General features: G+C 35.4%; 1 protein-coding gene across 5 annotated transcripts; it reads right to left on the reverse strand.

The window, feature by feature from the left end:
• Positions 1 to 54: 54 nt before the first annotated feature.
• SOCS6 (suppressor of cytokine signaling 6) lies at positions 55 to 27,856 on the reverse strand. Of its 5 annotated transcripts, XM_090137319.1 has the most exons (4): positions 27,718 to 27,856; positions 13,210 to 13,281; positions 10,161 to 10,255; positions 55 to 6,283 (listed from the first exon to the last, which is right to left on the reverse strand). In XM_090137319.1, exon 4 carries the CDS (start codon positions 6,156 to 6,158, stop codon positions 4,554 to 4,556), a length of 1,605 nt encoding a protein of 534 aa, XP_089993445.1. In that variant the 5' UTR covers positions 6,159 to 6,283; positions 10,161 to 10,255; positions 13,210 to 13,281; positions 27,718 to 27,856; the 3' UTR covers positions 55 to 4,553. The 5 variants fall into 5 exon arrangements, with proteins under 5 accessions (XP_089993445.1, XP_089993446.1, XP_089993443.1 ...); XM_090137320.1 differs by lacking the exon at positions 13,210 to 13,281 and having other exon boundaries at positions 27,718 to 27,795; XM_090137317.1 differs by lacking the exons at positions 13,210 to 13,281; positions 27,718 to 27,856 and adding an exon at positions 27,589 to 27,698.
• Positions 27,857 to 27,892: the final 36 nt, after the last annotated feature.

Consider the following 27,892-nt stretch of genomic DNA (forward strand, 5'->3'; position numbering starts at 1 on the left):
AGTGAACATGTGAAAATCAACACCAAATATTATTTCATATTTTGGAAATAAATAAGAACTCTTGCCCATCTTGGTACATCTGGAGGAAAGGAAGACTTCTGTAACAAATTCTCGTACTGTTATTGTTTTGTTTGTTTGTTTGTTTTTTAGGAAAAAAATGCATATAACAACTCACAGCAGACATGCAAATATTGTAAAAATCATGTTCTCGAAAATTTTACACTTTGAAAACTAGGCATTAATACAATTCGTATATGGAAATACTTCATTTTGAAAAGTCTATTGAGAGTGGTAAAAAGAACATATGGAACAGCTATAATCTATAGAATCTAGATTTTTAACTTAGATACTCAAGTCTACAATGTCAGGTTGGTTTTTAATTTTGTTTAGTTTTAGAACTTCATCCAGGTATAGAACACTCCACAAATCTTCTTGTGAATGAAATTTTTATTTACACACTGTATCCAGAAGCAGATACATAAATCCTTATACAATTATTTCTCCAAAATGTGCAAGAAATTACTATAATTTTGTTTACAAACCAAAACACATTAAAATCAATGGACTTTGGATAATTCACTCTGTGGTGTGCTTAGTACAAATAGTGCACACCAGGTCTGAAACAGAGAAAAGTGTAAACTACAGCAATCTGGATTGCAAGTATTAACTTCATGGCACTCCATCATCACTATAAAAATTCTTTAACCCAACATAAAGTCATAGAAAATTCTTTAAGAATTTTTCACTATCTTTGTAGAATTTAGGAGTTTCCAGACACATCAATGCCATATAACGAACTACCATCTTGTCCATTTTTTATTTATAAAGGATGTTTCTAATTTTTATTCTTTGCAGTCATACAAAGATTGAAAGAAATGAAATTCATCCATAGCTTAGCTCAGAAATTGAAAATACAGTAACAGAGAAATACTTCCTCAACAGAATCATAGCCCATATATTGCTGGTATGCCATTTAAAATTTATAATTCCAGTATTCACAGATGAAATGCATCACAAGAAAAACTGCACGGATTTCACTTAGCCCAGCACCCTATATTCATAGAAAGAAATTGGCCTTACAAAACGTAAAGTCAGTTCATTGATGAACAAAGAATTTAATTATTAATTGTATTTCTGATCCTTCTGACAGGAAAACATTTTTATTAAAAGATGATATTTGCTATGTCAAGAGTAGGATAAGTGCTATATCCTTCAAATTGATAAAAGAATACAAATCACTTTCAGTTGTTTATAACAGACCTATAAATTTAAAAAAAAAAAAAAAAAAGAAAAAACTGTGCAAATTTTTATATGTTCAAATAAAAGGTATTGTTGTACTCTTCTAATCAGCGAAACACAAATGTTACCAATAATTTCAGTCATTTCATATACTCAAAAAAAAGAAGTTTTATTTCAAAGTTTCATTCTCAAAAACATTGTTCCACAAGTCAGTTGCATAAAAGGCCTATCTTTTGAACCCTTAAACTGTTGTGCTGAATAAATAGTTACTTTTCTACTCTATGAAAATGATAGTCGCTTAAGTTTTTCTTAGTGTATCTATTTTAAATGTCCTCAAAACATCTGCAGTTATTTTCCTTTTTGTTTGTCAAGGACACATTGTTTTTCTAAATTTTATGAAGTAGAAATCAAAACAATTTTTTGTGGTTACTCTGAGTATTTTAAATTGTCTCATAATTGTTGCTTTGTTTATTCTCTATTAATATTTATTATATGAAGTTGTAATTACCCTTAAGGTTTTCGAAGTATTTTTTTCTGGGTTCTTTCTCTTGGCTGTCCAATTACCTTAGCATAAAACATACTGAGAAATTCTGAATAATTAAACCTGTAAAAATAAGTATTGGGTTTTTTGTTTTTGTTTTTTGTCTACTTACTACTGAATTAAAGTATTTTGACCTCAGTAGAAATATCATCATTTTTATCAAGAAACAAAGTGCTATGAGGTCCCCACATCCTAGGCCTCCAGTACTTTAAACTGTTCCTTTTGTGGAAGCTTTATAGGAGGGGAAAAATGACAACAGTAAGTTGACCTCATTAAACAAAGAAGGGAGGAATTCAAGAACTGGACAGCTGAACTACGGTTTCAAAAATCATCAACACATATGAGTGAATAAACAAATCTGAAAAGGCATGGGCACGTGTTCTTATATATTTTTCAATTCAGCAATAAGAATGGGATATTATAGCTTCAAATATTTTGATTTCAATGTAGTAACTGCTAAATTAACGCATGTGGCATAGTATAATGCATTCAATAGTGGTAATAAATGGCAAAGAAAATATTTATTATAGAATAATCTTTCAAAGATTCTGTAGAATGCATAGGCCCTCCAGCTTGCACAGGGAAAGAATTTTTAAAGTGAAGTAAACGCCAGAGGTTTTTTTCCCAAGATGTATGCATCTGAAAACTATAAAAATGATTTTCTTTTTCCTCCTCACAGACAGAATCAGAACACTGTACCATACAATAGGTTATTGTGCCTTTTTTGAATAAAGTTAGTGATTCTGATTCAGGGGGGTTAGGGCTGGGGAGATGTCAGTAGAGGAAAAAAAGAAAACAGAATTCACACTTGCATACATGCATCTCAATGGCAGAAACAAATTATGTATATAGACAGCTCTGATTTTTTTTTTTTTTTTTAATTTAAAACTTTTATCAGACTAAAGAAGAAATCCTTACTCTCGCTCCCTTAAAAGCAAAGGCAGCCTTTATCTGCCTTTGTTTTTCTTTTTTTTTCTTTTTTTTTTTTTTTACTTTTTTGTTAAACATTATGGTCAAAAAATAAATTAAAAAAATATAAATTTTGTCTATCAATTCAGGCAACCCAAGATGTAGTGCTATTACACCACCTTGCAGCAATAGTGTTTCATTACTAAAGAATTCACTTCAGGGGGCAAAAGGCTAGATAAAACAAAAAGAAGAAAATGACCTAAAAAAGAAAGCTGTATCAAAGATAAACAGCCCTTTTTATGCTGATGTTTACTAACTAGCAACTCCTACCAGAGATGGGGAAGATGACACTTTAAATACCAAAATCTAGGGACAGAGAGAGGCAGAGTAAGCTTCCCTCCCAAGTCAGTTAGCCATGATCCCTTTAACATAAAAGGGACAGAATCATGGGCAAGAAGGAGGAGGAAAAAAAAGAAGAGAAAGAAAACAAAAAAATGCCATGGATTAACACTGAAAGAATGAATGATTACAGTGTGGAACCTGTATTCCCAATTAAAAGTCTTCTTCCTATTGAATGTAAGAATAACTATAAGCTTTTCAAATGCCAGAATCTTCAACAGATATCATAAAAATTTACTGAATGGATTCAATATTTCATATGTCAAAACATATTTCATGACAGTTAACTGAAATATTTTCTGTGGTCAATATATATTCAAACCTCTCCTCCCCAGAATACTGAGGACTATGAGAATAGAGCTTTAGAGATTCATTTCAAGCAACTTCCATCCAAAATATTATTAGTCCTATTTTTTCCTCTACAGAAAAATGGAAAATCCTGAAACTTCTAGTATTTTGAATAAATATTGTAGAAATCCTCCTAATAGAAGTTTTACACAATCCCTGAAATGGCTTACCAGTTCGTATTTCAGTAAAAGCTTTTCCTAGAATCTTCCTATAATTTCAGAGCATATTTTTGCCCAAAGGGGGGTAAGAGGGTAAACAACAGAAAGAGGGGTCCTGGTAGGAGTTTGCTTATTTAATTGATGGCATTTAAAGATATTTGATGTCATCCCAATGCTGCAACTTCCTCATAGGTATGATGAATTGACACTCACAGACTTCTTTTTTTAAAGGCCATTTTTAGAAGAACAAAATACTGAGACAATAAGAAAGCTGAACCAACTTTCTCAAACACAAAGTAGTGTACAGACAATACAAGGCTTAAGAGAAAGATGTTTTGTTCTTTATTGGGTTTGGGGTTTTTTTTGTTTGTTTTTAAGATATCTGCTGCATAAGCATGTCTTTATCACACAGCTCTATTAAGTTCCACATTAGAAATTTATAATTAGGAAACTAGGAAATCATTTTTAACATAGATGTAAATTCTTTAATTTAGAATACCAATGCTATTAACCATGATCAAACAGGCTATTTTAAAGGAATAAAAATCCATTGAACAAGTTTCATTGACTTTTACTTATGGTTGAATACACATGAAATGTGCTTTCAATGCATAAAAATCACAGTGGATAGCAGCAAAGGACTTGGGGGAAATTAAGGATAATTTGATCATTCACATTGTGATTAATCTGCACATTGATGAAAGATAGCTATTTCACACTTCTAAAAATAAAGTTGAGATCATTCTTTACAAAAAAAAAAAAAAAGAGCCCCCCAAAATACACAAAACCCCCCCAAAACAAACATAAATCCAAATGCATTACCTTTCTTTTACACACAAAAATGAAATATTGTTATGGCAGCAAAAGATTTTGATAATAATGAAAGTCTGTAAACTGTAATTCAATCTCTTTTGTTGTTGTTGTTCCCAAAGTGCAAGATGCAAGATTTCCATAAGCTTTCAGTAGTGCTTTTCCTGTAAATAATCCTTCATTTTGTTTGGCAAAGGCAGTTTCTGAATCAGGTCTATTCTGGTGTACTGACGTATTACAAAACGACACAGGTATTGTAAAGAACGCACCTGCATAAACCGAGATACTGGATTTGTTAGTCTCACTGGATAAGTTGCAGATCCAGGTAATCGGGATCTTGAATAGCAGAAAGCTCCATTTTCAGAGTCCCTGATCGAATGTTCAATTAGATCAACTATAGACGTATGTCCCTCCACATCCGGTTGTTCATAAAAGCTAAACCTACCATTTGAATGTTCAATTCTAGTGTGAAGTGTTTTCCCATGGGAACGAAAACTCAAACTTAAAAGGTAACGATCATCAGAACTATCTCGAACAAGAAACGAGCCATCAGGCACATTAGCTAATTTTCCCTCTGCTTCCCAACGTGTAATGGGGCCCCAGTACCATCCTTGTTTTGCAAGTTTTTTCAGTTCTTCTGTGAGACTTGTCACAACCATAGGACCACTGTTCTGTACAGAATCATAAACTCTTCCAACTCCAGGGGCAGTGTTAGGATCAAAATTCAAATGGCAGCGCATACTTTCAGCCACATGGGCATCTGTGCCATTCAATCCATTAAAGTTCCTTTGGATTTGATTATTCTGCATTGGAGGTAGCAAAGGTGAAAGTGGAGGGACATCACTGTGATTAACTCTTGGACTTTGCAACATGACTCCTGTGGTACCAATCAACAAAGCATTCACTGTCTGGTCCACAAAGATATCTGGTGCAACTACTACATCCTGATCCACTTGACTCTCTTCTTCATGGAAAGCAGTTCCTCCCACTTGAGAAGAAACAGTTGAAACTTCCATGGGTGAGGAACTATCCAGACAGTAACTACGTGATCCTTCCAAAGGATACATTCCCTCATCTAAAGGCACAGTATACTGAATGTAGTCCTGAGGCATTAATCCAATAACTACAGGCACATGTTCATCAATATGAAGATGCAAGTCCCCATTCTGAGATTCCGTATTTTTTAATGCATTGTTTTGTTCCTGGAACACGTTATCTGACTGCAAGTCATGGAAGTCCTTTCGAACGCCATTCAGTGCTGGGCTTGGATTAGAGGAATGGACCAAGGCCTTGACTTTCACTTCCATTTTTATGCAAGTCTCTTCTGAATTTGTAGGTCGAAGGGGCCATGGAGTTGGACTGTAATGATGATTACGGAGGGAAGTGGATCTCAGAGGTCTTTGAGCTCGCACATCTTTGAAAGTTATTGGAGCAGATGACGAAGAAAAGGTGTCATCATCTGCGGAACTTCCAGATGGTGTGCTGCCTTTGCCTTTTTGCTTTTGTTTTGCTGAAAGCCTCCTTTTTAACGTACCCATTAAGCTTTCACTTTTTGATCTATTTTTGCCTCCTTTTTCATCTTCACTATTGACTTCACAGCTAGCCAAATCTTTACCATAGCAGCTGCCAAACAGGGAGTCATCTTTTCCAAATTCACTTAAAGATGGCTGTTGAACCACTACAAAGTCACTTTCATCTTTACTTTTATTTAAGTTAAAGGACTTGCGAATTGTTTTGAGACTAATTTTCTTCATTATGACAAGTTACCAAGTCTGGCTGATCAGCAGTGCTTATGGTGATATAGCCCTAACACATGCAGAGCAGCTTCTGCTTCATTTATGTGTTTTATCCAGCCTCATTTAACTTCAAGAGCCATTTCCTGGAAGCAAATGAAAAAAAAAAAAAAAAATCAACTTCACAAAAGAAATATTTTAAGAATTATCAATAAAGATTTTTTTTTTTCCTCTAAACAAAACCGAAATTGCAGCACTTAAGTAAAAGGCACCAAATAAACATATAGGGAAAAAGCTGACTTGGAAATCCATGAGACTCAAAAGTGAATCTGTTACTGGTGCTTTGATTTCCACAACTTTATTCTGCTTTTATCATGCTATTTTAAAACACACACGCACATATATAAAATTGTAAAGCAAAGAGACGTCTCTTTCTTTCAGAAGGCATGTAAAAACATCCCCACAAAAATAACTGCAGAACATAAAATGATGTAAGATACACCTCCCAATAATAGTCACACATGCTTTAACACATACAGGTTAAAGCATGATTAGTCACAGTCACACTTTTTTTTTTTCTCTCCATAGGATAGTAGAGCAAATCTCAGGTAATTGTATAATTACAGGAAAACTAATTCAAGTCAATGAAAAGAATTTAACTGCAAAATAACATCTGTTGAGAGAAAATAATGGAAGTCCTTTCCCAAAGCTCTATGAAAAAAAAGATATTTCCAAACTTTTAGACACAAAGGAGGTAATTTACAGGCTTTCATTGCCTAGTACTATTACTGCTGTTTAGTACTTCTGCCAAGACTAAGTGGACACATCTTCTCAAATCCCAGGCAACTGTTCCACCTGGCATTTTCTATAATCATGTGTACACATACGAACACATGCCCATAAGCTTGATTTTTCAACTTGTTTTTCTTCAGCATTGGCTAAACCAGTCAAAGCAAGCAGCCCTGCAGAGAGGGGAGAACAATGACAAGGAAAATAGAAGAGATTGGAAAGTTGTTTCTGCCTTGAAAGTACAGTACTTTTAGTAGCAATCATTATGCCACAAGCATACAATTACACAGCATGCTAGCAGAACAAACTGCAGCAGCAAACTTGGCCCTGGGCTAAGTATGGTAAACTGAAAGAGTCTATGAATCTTAAAATACATAGGTAGACAGAGAGAGACAGGCAGAGAAAGAGAGAGCCATCTCCCCATTTCGAAGACAGACACCAATTTTTGCAGACTTCAAGAACACAAATACTAAAGAATCATATCAAAAACTAGCTAAAGACAGTGAAAGGAATCTAAGGATTCTGAACAGTTTCTCATAAATAGCAGAAATGCTGAAGCTTGATTTACACAGATTTGTATCCTATCCTTCAATTCTTTACCATCTGCATCACACTACTTCAAAGACATGTTCTGTTTTTATAAATAGAAATCTAATATCTAAAATAATCACAAAAGATAAATCTCTATGGCAGCATATATACAGAAATGGCAATGTTATACTTTGAGATTGACTACTGAATATACGTGAACAAAACGTGTTCTACACTTATCAGTCTACTTTAACAGCCGATATTTTTAACCAAGCAAACTGCCCAAACTCTTGAAACTTCCTTCTATACTTGTGATATTTCACATAGAGAAATGATAAGGACTTTAATTCCAATATAAATCACAGATACTGTGTGCGTGAATGACAGTCCTGACCAAAGCTCTCTGAAGCAAACTGAGAACACCAACAAATGAGAGAAAGTCTCTAAACAAGTTTTAGATAAAAGGAAACCATGGTACATTATGACATCTTGTATGTTTTTTTATCCAAGACAGAAAAAGCAAAAGTATCATAAAGTCAAATACCCCAACTGATCAAATATTCTTCTTCATGTGTACTTCAGAAAAAACTAGCAATTCTGCATTACATATTAATATGTTTAAACAGTTCTCAATGTGAGATAGGCTAACGTACTTGCAAGTATAAAAATTTTCATTGTCTGCATCTAAGAAGCTGAAACAGAAGAGCTGAACATGCATTCCTTCCTGGAATACATTAAAATGAGCTGCTGAATTTCATCACAACTCAGCACTGCAGCAGCTCTACTAGTATTTTCTAAGAATTATGGCATCACTGAAGTCTTCCATAGATGTGCTCTTCCAGTGCCATCTGCTGTTCTATGCTTTTAAGAAGTCTAACTAGGAATACCTCTGGAAATTTTTCTGGCAGGTATTTGTAACTATAAACACGCTCTGGAGCACATTAATGCACTCCAAAGCTTGGTTACTGTAAGCAGAAATACTTGGAACACTGTGACTGAAAGCAGGAGATTAATCAGACCCTGAAAAAGAATGAAATATAATGCAAACTAATGAGTCAAAATGAAAGTTTGGCTTATCAACTTTCAACTCAAGCTCATTTCCAAATCCTTAAAATTATGCAGATTGATAAAACATAGGCATCTTGACTAACAGTATCAGGAACTACTAGATTACTATCCATTAAATACGATGATCCTCTTTGTGCTATTAAAAATAATCAAACCTAAATATGTATGGCTCATATTGAAGTGAAAGAAAACCACCACCAACATGTTAGTCAAAACATTTACTATTAATGAACAGATACAAAGCTAAAGCTTTACAGGCTGCTTATCTTAGGAGTCAGTCAAGTGCTCACATACTGGCACTAAGTTTATGAAAAATTATGAAAGCTAAAAGTAGCAGTTTGTGAATTCTAGTTAGATGCTGCAAAATGGTTGCAATGACTAGCAGTCAAACTCTTATGTCAATGCATTGTATGCAAAAGTAGAAAAGCAGAAGTGATCATCTATATTTTATATGGACTTCAATCATTTCTTATCTATTTCACACTTCCAGGTTAGGTATACTCATTTCCTGAGACAAATATCACGAAAAAATTCTCCCAGAACATACTACTATCAAAATAAGAGCATTAACTTTTCATACTACTACCAAAATAAGAGCATTAACTTTTAAGGATTGAGACAAAAGCCATCATACTACAAATATACAGCACAATGCAATTTACGATTGTGCAAAAAATTGCCAAATTTTTAATAAAAATATCATCAGTAAATTTTGTCTGCTACTATTAATCAACAGTACTTCAGATAGCTTAAACTTTCCTAAAAGATATATTAATCTGCTCAATTATTTCCATAAAGTGAAATAGTATAGCATTTAACTTGATTTAATTTTTTTCCCATGAAAAGTCTGGAGATCAATTAGAATACATATAATATTTATACAGAATCACAGTAAGAACTGCATCATTTACAACTTCCAACTAAGCATATCTTACTTAAAAACATTTGTCACAACTGTGTATGGAGCTACACTGAAGAGAATAACATTGACAGGGGAGGAACAATCATGAAAAATACATATCTGGTGATTTATAAGCTTTATATAAAGAAAAGCTTTTCCACTATGAGACCCGTCAGGCATCAGAACATATTCCCCAGAGTTGTGTAATCTCTATTCTTGTAGGTTTTCAAGAGCTAGCCACATAAGCTCTAAGGAAAGCTTGTCTGATCTCAGGATGCTGAACTTGAGATGTCCTGAGATTTCTTTCAAACTGAATTATTTTATAGTTCTACAACTTTAAATATTTTGTACTGTCTGAATTTTTATTAAACTTAACATTTTTTATGGACTTCACATAAAAGTCAGTGTTTGAAAACACTTTGGAATTCCAACTTCCAGTGCAGTACTACAGATTCATTAATTCTAGCTTTGCTATTGCAAGAAGAGCATTCAGCTTATAAAGAAAATGCAAACACTAGAATAAGCTGCAAATGTTGTACTGTAACAAGCTTCTTTGGAATCACACCACATGAACCAAGTAATGTGCTTCAAATTTATTACATTTTTAACAATTATTTTTATACTCATACATGAATACCTTTAAGTAAAACAAACAAAAAAAGTTTCTGCATTCCTGCGGTGTGACAAATACCAGATTTTCATTACAGTAAGAGAATGAAACCCAGTCTAATTACCTGCAGAAGTACGAAGCGTCATTCTCCTACTGTCCCCCAAACTCTTTCTAGAAAATACCCATCCATTATTTGGCAGGACATCTCAATAACAGCATCTTAAGGAAACACAGATAACAAGAGAAGTAGTTTGTAAATTTCTAAATATCTATATATATTCCAGCATTCCTAAACCTTCTGACATAAATTACCAGGAAGTCATTCTGCATACATGTTCCCATTCTTTTTACTTTAACAATGAAATCCTTATATGATTGGAAGTTTTATCTTTATACCAGTAACAGAAAATATTGATATTTTCCTCCACCTACTTGTAGTTGTAGTCATAGAGTTACATATATGGATTCATTAAAATAAAAGAGTACTAAATACCTATTCCAAACACCATTTTTTTTTTTTATAGAACATTTTATTAAATACACTGTGGCACCTTTTGACTAGACTTGCTACTAGCATATGGTGATGGTAAGGCTTATCGTTTTCCTGATCTTCAAGTAAACTCCTACATTACATTGCTCTTTAAAAAGAAGACTCTTAAAATGAATTCATATAAATTCCACTGTACACTCTTATGTTGAAAGTTCAGACTACCTTGAAAACAACAAAACAAAGACAGTTTTTGTAGTAATTTGCTTGGTAATAGATGAACACTGTTTTAAAATGAATATGAATTTTATGAAAGTTGATCTCATCCTCTCTTGAATACCTTTTTTCCCCCCGAGTACAAATAAACTCAGATACACATCTTCATATAGAACTAGAACAAAGTAAAGAACAGATAAAAGCTCAATACTTTCTACTCATATAACAATTCAAAAATACTTAATGCCCCCAATTTTTAAGTTAACAAGGCAAAAAGTTGAACAGAGTGTAGATATTAAAGACCACCTGTTTAAACATCCACATCCTATGATTCAAATAGCTGTGGAAATTTCTGTCTGTTTCTCTAAAGGCCAATATTGCTGAAAGGTATTACACAGAGAAACCCTAACCTTTAGCAAAGAATAAGCAAAGTGTGCCTTTAATAATAAGTGGAAAAGTGAGGTAAAGTAATGAGGAAAAAAATGACAGAAAGAGACTTTTCTTCACCACTATCCATCCATAGAATTAACTTTATGCAAAATCAGTAATGGTACCATTTACCCTGACTCCTAGCCTCTATTGGAAAAGGATGTTTCTTGAACTGGAGATCTGGACTTTATTAATCCATGCTTGCAGTAAGTTCTGTTCTTCTTTCCCATATTTGGTTGCAGGACAGAATATTTCTATCTGATTGGTAGTTTTCCTCTGGGGAGTTAGTGAGGAGTGTTAAATGGCATATTTGTATTACAATTCATCTGTGTATATACAGTACTGTAACTACAATGATTGCATAACTACAATAGCCAAGACCAGTTACTAACATTAAACATCTTTGCCCAAAGCTCTATCACCCTTACACAAGGATGGACTGGGCTTCACGTCTGCTCTTGAGCTACCACAGGAACATTCATCTGGTACGCTTAACTGAAAAAAGAGCTAGCTAACAAGAGGACAGAAGCCAGAAACTATCAACTCAAGATCATTTGGGTGTCATTAGATCAGCACTGCCATGAGAGAAGTGAGCGCTGGGGAGGCAAGTGAGTGACCAACCATCTCATTCATTCCTGTTAAATCTTTCACCAACAGGTGGGCATCAACACCAAAAAAACAAAGCAAAACACACCGCACTTTTTCATACGCTTGCTAAGAGTGGCACAAGTACCATCTTCCATTATTTTTTTTAAGCAGGCATTTGATAACATAGTATACTGCTAAAAAAAATTTCAAGCATGTCGAGAAAACACAGGGAAAAATAAAGCCCCAAGCTGGCTTTCAGACCCTCATGAACAGTGAGGGGAAAATGAGCAAACAAAAGTAACAGCAAATCAATTCATGCCAAATCAATAGAGAAAAAGTGAACCATTTCTGCTGAATCAAATGACAGAAGCTACTAAAGAAACCTGTTCTGCATACCAGTTGTGCTTTCTCTGTTGGAAATCATATCCATCAAGTGCACATAAATCTTTCCTTTTCTTTTTCATGCAGAAGCAGACTAAGAACGAGAATAATGCTCAGTCAGGCTCAATTTTCATCTCTTGTTATTTTACCAGCCTGCACCAAGCTGTCTGTCAGCAAAAATGAAGTTTCATAAGCAAAGGTTAGATTTACCACAAGATGATATACAAGAATTTCAAGTAGAACTCCATCCCACTTCTTCCTGAGAGAAGGTATATATACCAAAACACTTCTCCTCTGTTGTAAGGTATGCTGGTACCCTCAGCTTGGTAACAGGGAAAACATTACGCTTATCTAAGATATATACACAATCCTCCTAAACATTAAAACAGTTATGTGAGGAGTCAGAGAAAAGTTGCAAGACTACAAACCAGCTTCTCATTTAGCTACAAGACCAATAACATGTTTTGTAAAAAGGAACAAGTTTCCAAACAAATTTGCTAAAAGACTTGTGCCAAATTATCTGTAGTAAACTGTACACTGGCTACAATAATATAACACTTTGGGCAATTAACTGATTCTGCACCTTCTTATTTGAGAGCAAAAATACTGAAATGACTGAAATGAAAATTGCAAAAACTAAAGAAGACGGGTAAGGACAACCAGTAAAAAAAAAAATGCACTTCTATGCTTATTTTTCTGGAAAAGTATACACAAATACTTGAATCTTAGAACATGTGTTGAAAAGAACCTATCCCATCATACGAATGCAGGCACCAGAAACTAATTCTTAACGCAGTTTCTTCTTGAACCCAGATACATATCAAAAGTAATTTCAGAAATACTATCTGACCATTTAAAGAATATGCCAAAAAGAAAGAAAAAATCTCTCAAAGTGATTTTCTGGTCAGCATTAATGTGACTGTTCTTTTAATATTAATGACAAATAATATGATTGTGAGAAAGTCTTTGAATCCTTCTCAAAGAAGGAATGAAAATATTGAGATATGCAACAGCTGAACATCATAATTTCCTTTTGGCTTGTATTAGTGGTGATTTCCCTTTAAAAGTTTACCTTTTCATTTTGGGCTACTTCAGGATGGTGTTTCTCTTCTTGTTGTAGAAATACTGCCTCTGTAAAGAACTTCTGAAATATGAACAAAACCTGCTGAAAAGGGCCTGATGCCCACAGATATTTTGATGAGAACATAAAGAGGTGCTGTGCATTATCTTTCATACATTATCAAAATAAACTTTCAGCTTCTCAAACCAAATCTGCGTCACCAATCACCAGACACATAGTGAAAGGGCAATATAGAAACACACCTCCCAGTTAGTGCATGTACATGAGTGCCTCAATCCTCAAAAATACTCAAAAAGAAAGAAACATGAGGGGCAAGAGGAAAATCCAGGAAAGTTAACAGAAACACTACCATTACAGAAGTTCACTACACTTCTTGCCAGTATAAACCTACAATTATATTTTGCTCTCTCAAAATTAAGAGCTGCTAATTTGTAATAATAATCACATTTGCCTGTCCTGTTCAGCTGTTAGGAAAATGAGTTGCAGTTCGAAATCTGGATGAAGTAGCACTTGTACACTATAGCACCAACCAAGAAGTATGACTATGCTCTTCATAAGCACAATATAAGATACTCTCTTTTTGATGAGCAGAGATGAAAAATCTAAGAAATAAGTCAAGAGAATTCTACAGTTATATTCATTAAAGAAAAAAAAAACTTATTTTTTATTTACTATCTACTCAACTGATAGCTTTGTAGCACATATTTGTAAAACTAATATCTCAAGCACCAAATTGTAAATTGCTTATTTCCCCACTTTATTTTATATTTATCTGACATTAAAGAAGAAATGTAGCTATATTGACCTTTACTGCTACAAATAACATTCACGTAGCATCAACAATGCACAAAAACATCCTGTACAAATACTTTCAAGGTAGTAAAGTTACTTTCTAAATATTAAGGAGAAAAATTCCCTTTGTTGAAGTACCTAAAGTTACTATTAATTAAAATAAGTCGAGTAAGAACATATTTTTCTTCAAGTAATAATCCAAATTTAGACATCTAATAAACTCCACTAGTGGGAAAAGAAACATTGTTATAACTCTAAGTTTCATCTTAAAAAAAAAAAAAAAAAAAAAAAAAAAAAATTCCATGGAGATTTACCACATGCAGCACAAGTTGAAATAAAAAAAAGCTAAAACAAGCTTTCAGAATAAACAGATGGAGACTAATTGGAAAATGTACTACCAAAAAAAAAAAAATCCTGTTTGTCTACAATTGGAGTATCTTTGACTTAAGATTCCCACTCCTATTTTCAGCTCATCTAGATGTACACACACACGTACACAGTCAAACAGTAGTCTTACACCACTTTTTTTCCCATTACTCTATCTTGGATCTTACAACTCATTAAGGCTGGACCTGTGGCTTCAAATTAACCTCAGAGAGATTAGCTTCTGAATGGAGATGAAACACACTTTAAATTCAGATGACCAAGTAGGCAGCTCTCTGAGATCTTTGCAGCTACCACCCTCACCACCTCTACTGTGCCATTTTCAATAACAATAACAGCTTTCTTTCGTAAAAAGATACCACTCTATCATCTCAATTTAAGTTAAGATGCAGCAATTCTTTATAATGCAGTTAACCCTCTACATAAATAGAAAGATTAAGTCAACCCATTTATGGTCTGAGTGGAAAGAGAGCACAGGGCTTTGATTAACGAGAAGAGTGAAAAGATCTTTTGTATATAATTTTTAATGTTGTACAACATCCATACTTTTCACTTAAATCTCAAAGCACTGCAGAGGAGGAAGAAGCAATTAATAAGAGAGAAAGGGACTGACCTCTGCTTTTGGACTTTCTTTACTTAATTATCAGAGGGGTAAATACAATTTATTTGCTACAAGGCACCACAGAGATCTTACCCTTCTCCTTCAGCCCACATAAAAAAGTTTAATATCAATACAGCATAATACTTGCCTTATATAAAAGCATTAATTTTCTACACAACTCAAAGACTTAATAAATTTCAGATTTGCACAGACTCCTACATCTGTCCCTTTAATTTTTAAGCGCATTAAATCTGTTGTTTTCCTTAATTTCTCAGTGGAAAATTCTAAAACAACACAGAATTTAGTTTCTATATATGGAAACAGCTCTATTCTATAAATTCCTCAGCTGTGTGAAGTGAAAGAAATCTCATTTCTGTGCGTGAAATTCATATATTTTTTCACTCATTGATTAAACACTTTTTTTTCCAAAATAATAACCAATTGTTTTGCTACAAATGCACATCGTTAATAGAAACACAATATGCATAATAAAGTATATGTTATCATTCAGCCTAAGCCTGAATTAAGTGAAACCTGAAGTACCTGAGATGAAAATGCATCGGCTGAATTTAAACAAAAATTACTTCTAGACAACCCTGGATTTCCCAATCCTTGAAAAAAATAACAACTCAATAAAACACTGTTATATAGTAACTTATACAGAGTATAGGTCCTACTCAAGAAACTGAGTTCCCTACTCAGTTCTTTAGAGGTTAGAGTTATATTCAATAAATTAAATACAGTTGGGTTTTGTCTTACTTTCTGTAGAAACAAAGCTTGAGCAAGCAAGGCTCTTTTTGTTCATATGCATCACATTCCCTTCAAGACTGCCAAAGTTTTAATCAATTCAGCACGTAAAGGGCGTCTGAACTGAAACAGCAGCCATTGCAAAAATTCATATATTCTTAGGAAAATAAAATCCAAGGCATGGACATTGCTAAATACAGGAAAAACTTCCTCTGGAATTCAAAAGTTTGTCAAGAACAAGGGAAGAAGCTCGGATTAAATAGTCCCAGTCCTCACAGAGCCATGTGTTTCAAAAAACTGTTTCACTATAACACAAAAAATTATATTTGACTCAAAATATCAAGATATCACATATGTTAAAGAAGCAAAAGTGATTTGTTATTGTGATGTAGTTTTTATTTCTGAGTAACAGACAAAACAAGAAAGGTTTATGCAACGCTTTATCGCTATAATGAGAAATCACAAGAAAGAACATTAAAAATCAAAAACATTTTCTATGTAACATTGGTTCAAATATTGAGGCTTTATTTCTGAAATCTGCTAGTTCCACTAGCAATTTTACTTTCCCCTAACTTGTAAAATAATCACTAAAACTATCAAAGACAACTTCTGAAACAACTTCTAATTATTTACTTTTCCTCTTAAACAACAGTATAACGTGAAACATGGTTTTATATCCTTTATCTGAGTTATTTACATAGGAAACATATAAAAAAATTTCATCAAGGCTAAAAGTTCAAGAACTCAGAAGTTGAGAAAAGCCAGAAGTTGCCTGTGCAACTCTTTTCTGTCTTGCCTCAAACAGAAAACAAAAAATGCTTACATTAATTCTACTATTCATCAAGCTCTTGAGTGCATGATCCTGTAATTTACTTACAGCATACTAATTAAACTCCAAACTCCAGAGCTCACAAACAGAATTATTGGCTTAATTAAGGATTTTTGCTGTCTCTATATCAGACTCTTAAATGTTAATGCACAGGCATTCAATGCTCCATTCAACACTTACTGAGCCAGAACACGGAGAGCTCAAGTTCCACTGTTTTAGATGGATTCATAAGCTAACTAATAATGTATATGCATCAATGGTACAAATTCAGGTGATTTAATTCCAAAACCTGAATTCTGAACTTTAATGATGTGGAGCGATTTGAGGCAGGGAGAGTTTGACTTGTAGGGGATCTTGAACAACTGCCTACTTAAAACTGAAACCTCCCTCATATCTCCATGAAAGTATATAATGTCAACAGAACAAAATGAGCATGACTCAAGTACTTGATTGCAGCAGCAAGTTGTCACCCACTAAAGGAGATCAATTAGTTAAAGCCTGCGGTGCCTTTCAGGAATTTGCTGACAACACAGAAATAAGCAAGCACAAAACTTTGGGTTTCATCTTTCTGACATACTCAACCTTTCAGGATACCTTCTACTATTGTCCTCTATTTAGTAATGATTCAACTTTCTGACATTCTGTTGAATTTTTAAGTCTTTAAAGAAAGTAAACTCAGACAAATAGGCCAACAGTATTCATCTCTGGAGTTTAAACTTTATATGAAACAAGCACTTATGCTAACTGGTGTCTCCAGCGAGACAGAGCATTCTCACAGTTCCTACCACATTCTGCTTGTGACACAACAGATCTGAGGCTGACGGCCTGCTTTCCAAAAATACAATTCAAAGCAAAGTACATTTTGACAAACTGCAAAGGTCAAAACTACAACCAGCCTAATCTAAAATAGATTTAAAGCATCTGATTTTCATCCAAGCTAAGATTTTTTTTCACCATACGTGACTCCTCCAAAACTCGACAGGAATTGCAAGTACGTGGGGCATAGAAGAGTCAGGTTCCTTACAAGCCCACAGAAACTAAGACCTTATATTTAAGATATTGTTAATCAAAACCCCTCTCCCATACACACACAAAGCTGCTTAATCAAGGAAGCGCTCAAACAGCAGAGATGCTTTTTTGTTTCTGTAGTTTTAAATTAAAACCTCTTTAGCAGCCCCTCCCCTTATTTTTGCATACAAAATCAGTACTTTATCTGGCAAAAGTGTATCCAGACCTACTTCATGGTTAAGCCTTGCTCCTCAGGCATGTTCTGAAAGGGAAACATGAAACTGCCTGTCATCACCTCACAAAATCATGTCAAATAAAATATGAGCACAAACTTTTTTTTCTGGGCATCATGAGAAATGAATAAGCTATTGCAGTATCTCTACACATCACAAAAAGAATTTTGCCCCATGGGAAAAATCAAATGACAAATTCTAGCAACCTAGAGAACAGTCCTAGACATGATGGAAGGGAAATTCTCAGTTATTCTTCTTTAAGATATTCTACTGTGAAGAAACAGTTTAAGATGAAAGACAAAGTGGGACAGAAAGTCAGTTTGTGCAAACAAGGGAAGTTTTGAGTAATTTTGTATTTAATCTTGTGTTGTAGATAAATGTCATCATGTAGAACCTAAGCCCAATGTAGTTCACCCACAATGTAGTCCACAATAAAGAACAGTCTCAGCAAGATGCTTCACTCAAACTTCAGAATCCATTCTTAAGGCAAAAGAATATATAATACAAGTATAAAGATTGCAGTTTGCATACAGTTACATTAGCATCTAATTTCTATTCTGAACACCTATGCTACTCAGCAAGATGCAATTCAACTGAGAATAATATTGATTTGTTTGAGGCTCTGAAAGTATCTAAAAGGACGGAAAACTTAATTCAAGGAAAAGGTTTGCATACAAAAACATTTTTCTAACAATCTTATAATTGCCTCCTAAGTCAATATGCTTCACTGTTTCTCTCTTTCCCTCTTTCCCTCTCTATCTACACATAATAGTTATCAGATTCTTAAACCCATCTTCATCACACTTTTAGGTATGCAGATTTTAAGGCTGAAAGAACCACAACACCCAGAAAAATATAATGTTCATCACTCCATAAGTATCCTACACAATCTTCCTAATTACAACAAATGATAACATTAGCAGTTAGCATTACAAAAGGAGGTTAAAATAAGAATTTTGGTTTAAAGATAAAGATTTAAGATGAAAGTCCTTTTTTCCCCTTCTCCCTCCCCCCCCCCAAATAAAGTAATGATGACTTCTTTCAAGTGACTTCATACCTTGTGTTGATAATGAAACTACAACATTTCACATTACTGCTAAATAAAACCATTTGATTTTTATGGACAAAGGCACTAAAAAACACTGATAAAGTCCTACAAACTGCACTCATCACAAGCTAATATAATACAGAAGCAAGTTACTTCAAAAAGTTGGAAAAAATCATTTTAATTCAATTTTCTAAAAACTATGGTATTAATTAGGTTTAATTTACCTGGCATATTCTGTAAGTGGAAAAAATCACTGACGAGGGGTGAGGAAGACCAAATTTAATCTGCCTTTCAACAATCTGAAAATAAATCCAAGAATTCCCTTTGTTTGAAAAAAAATCCCCCCAGTATTTGTTCTTACTTAATTGCTTATTATCAAATTTGATAGTTTTATGATATTTAATAAGTACACAAAATCTCTATTGCCCGCATCTTCACTTCTAACTACCACAGTAATCATATTAAGCCCTGGATATAATCAAATTTGGTAGCATTTGAGGGGAGGGGGAGAATTCTTACTCATTCTTTCAAAACTCAAAGCACACTAAAGGCCATAACATAGCTAATCACATTCTTCACATTGTGCCTTGATAAACCAATATTTAAGTAATACTACAGTAATATATGAAGCTTCACTTCCAGATTCTGAAAAAATTTCCAGAATCTTCAGAATCAGAAAATGTTTCATAGGAGGCAACTAAAGAAAGATCTTGTACCATCATTTTTCTTAGAGTACTGCACGTACAAACAAAATAGAAGAAGTCTCATAATTCTGTTCTCTTTTCCACTGTTAAGATTCCAAATTGTTTTTCTTCAAATCCTCATTCCAATATATTCTGTTTTATTTGGACTCTCCATAAGTTGATTGATTGATAAGCTAGCCCTGTCAGTTGCTAGACAATGCTAAGACAGTTTTAAAGGTTTATGTTTATGAAAGTTTTAAAACTTTATGAAAGAATTGATCCTTTGGAATGAGACATTTGAAAATGATCCTTCTAAACTGTCATGGTTATTTTATTAACTGTGTATTCCTTACTTAAATGTAAAATTGGTACCTGTGTTAAAATACGTACAGAACATTACGTTAGGATTGCTTTCAACCCCAAGATTAACCAAGTCTATATACACAGAATGATGAACACTATCTGATACCATAACCAAGCCTCTCACAGATTCAGTTAACGAAAGAAAATCAAGGCTTATTTACAGACAAACCAAAAAGAAGGAAATAAACCAGAGAATGTGAGAGGACTTCCTTCTTGCTGCTTAAAGACTGGGAGATCCTCAGTCAGGTTGAGATCCAAGAGAAAAATTTCCTCCTCATAAAGTGCCTCCTGTAAGCAAGCAGCTGCTCTCAGAATACACTCTGGCAGAAGAACCTGTATGTGTTGACCAGAAAGTGCATCCTGACTGTTTTTCCAAGTTCTTAGGACCCAGCGCAGACAGTAATCCAAGCTCTGCATTTGGGAAAATAAGAATGTAAAACACAGCTTATTTAAAATATTTTCCCTCCCATTTTCACTGGCAGAAGGCCCAATAAGTACAAACAGTAATTATCTTTTTTATGATTTACAGCTTGGCCATATAAGGGCAACAGTAGAAATGGCTGTCTTCAAAGTACTGTCAAACACACAAGGTAAACACACCTGTACAGAGTATTATCTCCATCTAATGTCATAAAATTATTTTATTATTTTATTTCCCTTAAAAAAAGAAAGTAAAACATTACGTAGCTTTTCTAAATTGACTGTCCTTTTCAGCCCAGAGCGGGCAAAAAAAACACATCCATTAACACTGCACAACTAGTGCATTGACTAAAATAGGAACACAATTTTTACTGCATGGGCAAAACTTCTTAGCAATTTTTTTAATGAAGACCCAATTTGCCAGAGTTTAAGCTTTTTACAAGACTGCACCAGTTCTGACAGAGTTTAGTCTACGTGCAAATACTGTGATTTTGGGTCAAAACTAGAGACTCTTAATTATTCATGGTTAAGATCAAATTCTTTTTTTTTTTTTTCATGTCACATCCAAACCTACACTGCAATAGTCAGCAGTTAGAAACATCCTGCTATGGACAGCACATCTGATGGAGAAAGAATATCTTCATTGAAGTTTTTAGAGAGACGCTGTTTTGTCCTGATGCAAACTGGAAAGCTTTCAGGTTGGTTGCTGTTGCATTGATTTTTTTGTTTGTCATTACTGCCTGAGGTTTGTTCCATTATTGTTGTTTTTAAGAAATTTTCCACACAGTTCTAAATAAACTTATTTTTTTTTAATATTGAGTGTCAGCCCTGTAAAGATCAATTTAAGAGCAGACTTTTAACTCAATGGCACTGCTCACAATATAACAGAGGAACTGGAGTCTTAAACTGAGGAACTTCAAATTGGTGTATAAATTCTTATATGCAGGATCAAAGATAAAGTTTTCATTGTCTATACAAAATAACATGCTGCATGAAATTTATACAAACGCAAAGCCCTTAATATAGCTGTCTCCAGAGTGAGGTCAAATTTCTGCAGAGCCAGGAGTAGAGAAGCTCTGCTGCAAAAGCTAGCTGAGTTTGAAATTTCAAGCATGGAGAAAAAAAAAAAAAAAGGGAGACATATATGCACACAGAATCTGCCTTTTCCTCCTGTTCTCTCTGGCATAGATTTAAACTTATGTATACTATAAATAAAATAAATGTGTTAACCCAATTAAAAAATTAAAATAGATATGTACATTTCAATGTTCCATAAACCATTTAAAATAATGCAATTTCCAAGAAGCACCTGATTTTGTGATATGCAAAGTTTCTGATTCCCTAATGACACAACTCCCCTTCATTTTGTTCTCTTGAACATCACTGAATTACATTTCAAATAGCACTACAACAAATACCATTGGTCAGTATACAGTCTTAACCCTTCAGCAAGGGACTGAAAAACATTTACATTTTCATGTATTTTCCCAAGTTACTAGATTTTTGCCCAAAATCATGCCAAAGGCCTATGACTAATCCCTAATTATTTCTCAACATTATTTATTTCTAACCAAATACTCTCTTTTCTAAAGCCAAGAAAAGGAGAAAAGTAAAAGTTTCAGAACGCATTGGGTCAGAACTGTTTTTTTTTTGTTTTTTTTTTTTGTTTGTTTGTTTTTTTTACCTCTGTTTTCCACTGAAAAGAGAACAGTGAAAAGGAGGGGGAAAAAAAGTCACTAGACACCCACCTTACAGAGATCCAGGCAAGATCTTAAATTCAGCCCAGAGACTTTACCTCTGAATGCACAAACCGACTATTCTGGAATCAGTCTCCTTGGGCTGACCAAAATTCCAGCCTGCAAGCCTTTTCCAGTGCAAGTTTCATCAAAACCAATATGCTTGCACAAACAGCTTCTGTTCAGTGAATCCAGTGAGAATTCTTCAGTCACAGAGTTCTCACCAGCATCTGAAAGAAGAGTGTCATCCTGAAAAGCTGCCTATCCTGTTTTTGGAATGCAGCTTCTACAGATCTCACACTATAAGGCACAATTTCTGGAATCAAAACCTCTTTACCTGATGCCACTGGTCTGCATTTCTGTATTTCAGTTATTAAACTCCTAATCTGATACCCAATCACCAGCCAAAAGAGTAGGTAAGGGATTCTAAGAGTATTAAAACCCATTACCAATGTCAGAAACACAGTTAATACCATAGCTTGTAACTGCGCAGCCTTGTAGCACTTACAAAGGCCAAGTCTGGGGATTCTCAGAACCAGGACAAAAAGGAAAGCAAGCTTCACCACTATTTCAGAGACATCTTGGGACCAAATACGCATGCTTCAGAAACATTTGGAATAGCCTACTAATTTATTCTCGACCTTTTTGAGGAATACAGACTGCTTTAGAGAAGGAAAAAAAAATCACCTACTCAAGACTCCTACAAACTGCTGTTTTAGCAGATTTACCACAGAACGTCAAGATTAATTAAGAATAAAACTACTCAAGAAAAACAAAGATCACACACTGTAAAAGGAAGCCTGGCTAGAATCTCATTTTCAACAATTTTATCATTGAGAGTAACAGTCTATGTATTGTTTTAAGTAATGCAGAATATCCCTGAGGAGCAGTAACTGAAGCTTTACCTTTATGGTCTCAAATGCTAAAATTTATCCATTTATCTGCTAGCTACATGTATTACATTAACTTCAGACCATCAAAACCTTACAAGTCTTCTTGCAGATAGGTATCTCTAACCATGCAAGTTAAATAATACAAATACAGCTGCTGATTATATACTGCTTTGGGAAGCAAAGAAAAATACCACATATCTGTACAGTTTACCTAACAATACTCGTAGGTTCATTTTCATTGTTTAATTTTTTTTGTTTTAACTAGAGACCACTTAACAAGCTATGAAAAAAAAAAAAAAAAAAAAAAAAAAATCTATTTATACCTTCAATGCCAGAAAAAAATGGCTCTCATCCAAAACTGTTTTACAGCAGTTTACAGCAGAATTATTTGGTGTTTATAACAAAAAGCACACATACCTTACAAATCTAAGATTTTCTAAAGCTGCCAACTTACTGCACTCACTAAATTACAAAAGAAAGGAATTTTTCATAAGAAGATAAGAAACTTCATCTGCTCTGTGTGCCTGATATATACATAATAGGAAGTAATGTTTGGAAAGCAGCAGCTGGACAGAAATACCTACACAGGACATCTTTAGGTTGGGATTTTGTGCAAGCAAGACAAACATCTTCCATATCCCTTCAACAGAGTTTTAATGTCAGAGGCAGAACAAGACTGCTAATATACTTGCATCCTCAATAACCAAATAAAGATTTATATTTAACTTGCATAGTTTTCTTGGCAATGTAGCATCCAAGGAACAACTTCTTAGGTAATATGTGGCTTACATCCTTGTCATAAATGAAACCAACCGAGCTCCAGAGAGTTCAAGGTGTTATATGAATGATTAAGGAAACAGAAAAGAGACACTATTTTATCTCAGTATTTTCCAGAACAACAAAAACAAGAAAATAATTATGGCAAATAACACTTTATTTAAAAACAAAATGACAGTAAAGATTTGTTCTTGAATCCATATTACAGTCTCTAGTGAATAGTAATCAGATTTGTAAAGCCATATACCTCAAAACTTGCTGAAGCTACCTGGAACGGCAGATGCTTATTCCTTGCATGCTCATACACGACAGAAAAGTCAGAAAACCACGAAAACCATTACAAGAAGAAAAAAAAATCTGGAGTAACTTAAGCAAATCTAAGAGCTCAATTTTTAACACTGATGTGAAAGTTTTAATTCTGACAGTAAGCAGCCTAAGTCAGAATCTGTATTATGATGTCTTCTTAATATCAGTCTATGCAGACTCTAGCAAAGCTTGCACAACTTTATATATTTAATGTATTAGACAACATTTCACATACAGCCAGCTTCACATTTCCATCCAGGGCAATAATTCACAGCCAGTTTCTTGTGAGTCTGGTTTTAACTACTAAAAGAGGCTGAATTAGGTGAGCCATCTTTGTTTTATTCTTCTTATCACATAAAATCACAGAAATTCATTTAACATATACATACATGTTTTGATTTGGAATACAATTATTTTCAGAGAAGAACAGAGAAATAACAATAGCAGAAGGGATCTACTGATCACCATCTATCTTCAGGGTCTGTCATACTAGAAGCATATCTATTTGAGTGGAATGAAGCTGCTTGTTAAACATGGATAGTGAATATTCTATTACAAGCACAACCCTCTTGTTTTTAAATAACATAGTGCTGTACGTATTTTGTCATCTGATATTGTCAATGAAAATTTTCAGGATTTTTTTCCTTTTGAAGGATACTTCACTTTTCTATTAAATGCAAATGCACTGAGACCCATAGGAGCCCCTCACAAGAAAGGCTCATAAAAACTTAGGAGCTTTGTATCAAGTACATTTATGGTCTTCTGAAGACTTACATGTATTTCCAGAAAATAAGCATATATTAAAATAGAATGAAGTTAGATTTTGGCACAAGCATAAGGATGAGGAACATTACCAGATATTGCTGTTTCTCTTTAAAAAAAAAAAAAAAAAAAAAAAAAAAAAAAAAAAAAAAAAAAAAAAGAGGAAGCAAAGTTCTATATTTCTCTTAACACTTCACTGAAATATACAGTCAATTTGCATAAGAACTCTACTCTGTTTTTCTGTCTCCACCCTATCCAATTTCCACTCAATAAACTTCAGTACTTGCACTCACAAGTTAGATTGTATTTACTTTTATAATATTTGTAGTATATTTTCCTCCATGCAGCATCACAAGCCTCTCTGTTTTGTTGCTAATGGAGCCATCCTCTCTGCTTTGTTGCTAACACACTTTAAAGCCTTATCAACAAGACGAGACACACCAGCGAAGATCAGTCTCCTTTCCATTTACTTTTCTATCATTCACCTCCCTATGGCATGTTGTACTACCAAAACAGCACTACGTAGGCCCAGGGAGGAAGTAAAGTAACTACAAATAAGGCATGTAATGTATTACCCTGAACTATGGCCTCAGTTTTGCCAGCAATGATACAGTAAATATGTAGTCAATTCAAGGCAATACTACTAGAACAAGCCTTTCAGATACCAATCCTCAAGTTACCCAAAGAAATTAACATGCTTCTCAAGAACTCTTGATTAAGAGTCCACTCTCGCTCCACCCCTTCGCTGCACTAAGCAGAGTAACGTGATCTACCTGTACAGCAATGGGGACCAAGTTGTTATTTTGCCCAAACTTTCTTTTCTAGGCGTAACTCAAAGTATCTGACTGACCCACTTCACAATCTAGGAAGAAACAAATTAACAGCATGGTAAACATCAGTAACATCAGTATCTTTTTCATATTTTATTGTGTCAATTTTTAAGATTATCCTATATTGTAACTTAGGCTACAAGAACCCTTAGTTGAACATATCCAGCACCATAAAGACCCTCATGAAAGCTTGGGAAACAATACAGTGCTTTTTATCTACTAATCCATAGTAGGAAGCTTCTGGGGATGTTAGCAAATGCATATATCCAACATAATACTACGACTACTCATACTTTTAAGGTTTAATTTCATTAAATCTTAACTGCTGGGGGAAAAAAAAAAACCAACAACATCGATTTAAATCTCAAAAGTCAGAGAATAGGAGCTTCATTCAAGCATACACAACAGGTGAGCCTGCTCTAAGTAAAAGTTCAGTTCTAAACTTAGTATGATGCTGCATAACAAGAAATATACAATAGAAGTGAAAACTTCATTAAAGGTTTTCTTCACTAAAGTAAGCACTTTGAAAAAGCTGAAATCTGCCTTAGTAAGTTAGGCAGAAAAGTACGAGCTACAATTACTCTCTTGCTGTGAAAGACTCCAAAAATACCTAGATATTCTCCGGTGGTTTACGTCTTCCAGCCAAGCTAGAGTAATTTATCTCATAACTATGCCAAAGCTTACATATTTTCTACAATCCAAGGATGGGCTAATTGACATGAAACAAAAATAGCATCCTGCCATGGCAGAAATGCAGAAGGATTATTCTTCAAGTACTTCTACAGAAATCAGCTCCCTAAGATAGGAGGCCTGCAGCAGGCATTTTTAACTACAGGTGTACTAAGAGGTTGGATATGGTGTAACATTACTGGCAGGCAGGAAAGAGGAGCTGAGACCTCATCATGAAAGGGCAGAAGAATGTAGTAACTGGAAGAGATACTTTCCCATTCCAAAGAATATTCTACTGCCAGTGCCTTCTTAACAGAGAAACCTTCTCTGCAGAAAAATATGCTGCAAATTATCATGGTTCTAAAAATAAGGGGAGAAATGATGAAAGAATGAAGCAAAAAGAAAGACACAATCAAAGCATCTCACATCACAGCAGCGTTCTATGCACCTCAAGAGTTGAGGGTTTTGGAAAGGTCTTTTTTAGATAACAGAGTTGGCATGGGCCAGAACCAGTTGTTTCTGACCAAAGCTACACCATTAGGGAAAGAGAATAGAAGAGGCAGTTTGAAGAACAATGAAAGGTAGTAAAGTTTCCGTTTGTTTACCTGTTGTTTGGATTTTTTTTTAAAAAAAATAATAATAATAGAAAAATCTTAAGCTTTTTAAGCCTTTAAGTGCTGCCTGTCTCAGCTAGCAGTGCTTCCCTTACCCCTTACGCAGCCCTTGGCATACCCTCAGTTAACAATAACATGACATTTACAGCTTCACCTTCCGCGGAGCGCCTTCATAGTGCAAAGCCCCGACAGCAATAGTACAAAATGACACCCTTGGCGACCTGCCCAGCAGCGGACCCCCGCAAACCTAAAAATGAAGGCGGATGGATGGGGAAAGGAAGCAGCCTAATTCGACCGCCCCGCGGTCACGGCACAGGGCAGCAGCGTGAGCGCTGGGGCAGCGGCCCAGGGGAGGTGGGCGCAGGGCCGTGAGGAGGTCGGCGGCGGCCCCTCCTGCCAGGCGGGGGCTGTGCAGCGGCCCCGCGGCCCGGCCCGGCTGCTCCCCGCCCGCCATGCAGGCCGCGCCGCAGCCCCGCTGCCTCCGCAGGGCCTGGCGCCGCCGCGAGCTCGGGGCGCCGCGCAAACAAAGGGAGAGGAGGCCGGGGCTCGGGATGAGGGATGCGGGCAAGCTAAGAACCGCGCCGTCCCCATCCCCGGCTCTCCCTCGGCTGCCACCGGGGGAAGGAAGGAGGGAAGAGAGTGGGGGAAGGCGCCCGTTGCCCCGGGGACGCTCACCCAGCGGAGGCCGCGGTGTCCCGCTCGCGGCGCGGGCCTCTCTCCGGGCACCTCGGCGGCGCGGCCCGGCCTGAGCCGGCATCCGGGCTGGGCGGCGAGCAGCCTCTCCGGGCGGTGGAGCGGACTCACCGAGGCGGAGGAGGAGGAGCTGGCGTCGCTGTTGCTCTTGCGGGGCCCGGCCCGGCTTCGGCTCGCTCGCTCCCTCCCTCGCCGTGCCGCCGCCACCGCCTCCCTGTTCCTGGCGCCGCCGCCGCTTCCTCCGCCTCCTCTGCCCCCACCCCTCCGTCCTCCGAGGGGCGCACGG

Source organism: Phasianus colchicus, chromosome 3 (genome assembly GCF_987193195.1).
Source record: "Phasianus colchicus chromosome 3, bPhaCol1.hap1.1, whole genome shotgun sequence".
NCBI classification, from domain to species: domain Eukaryota; kingdom Metazoa; phylum Chordata; class Aves; order Galliformes; family Phasianidae; genus Phasianus; species Phasianus colchicus.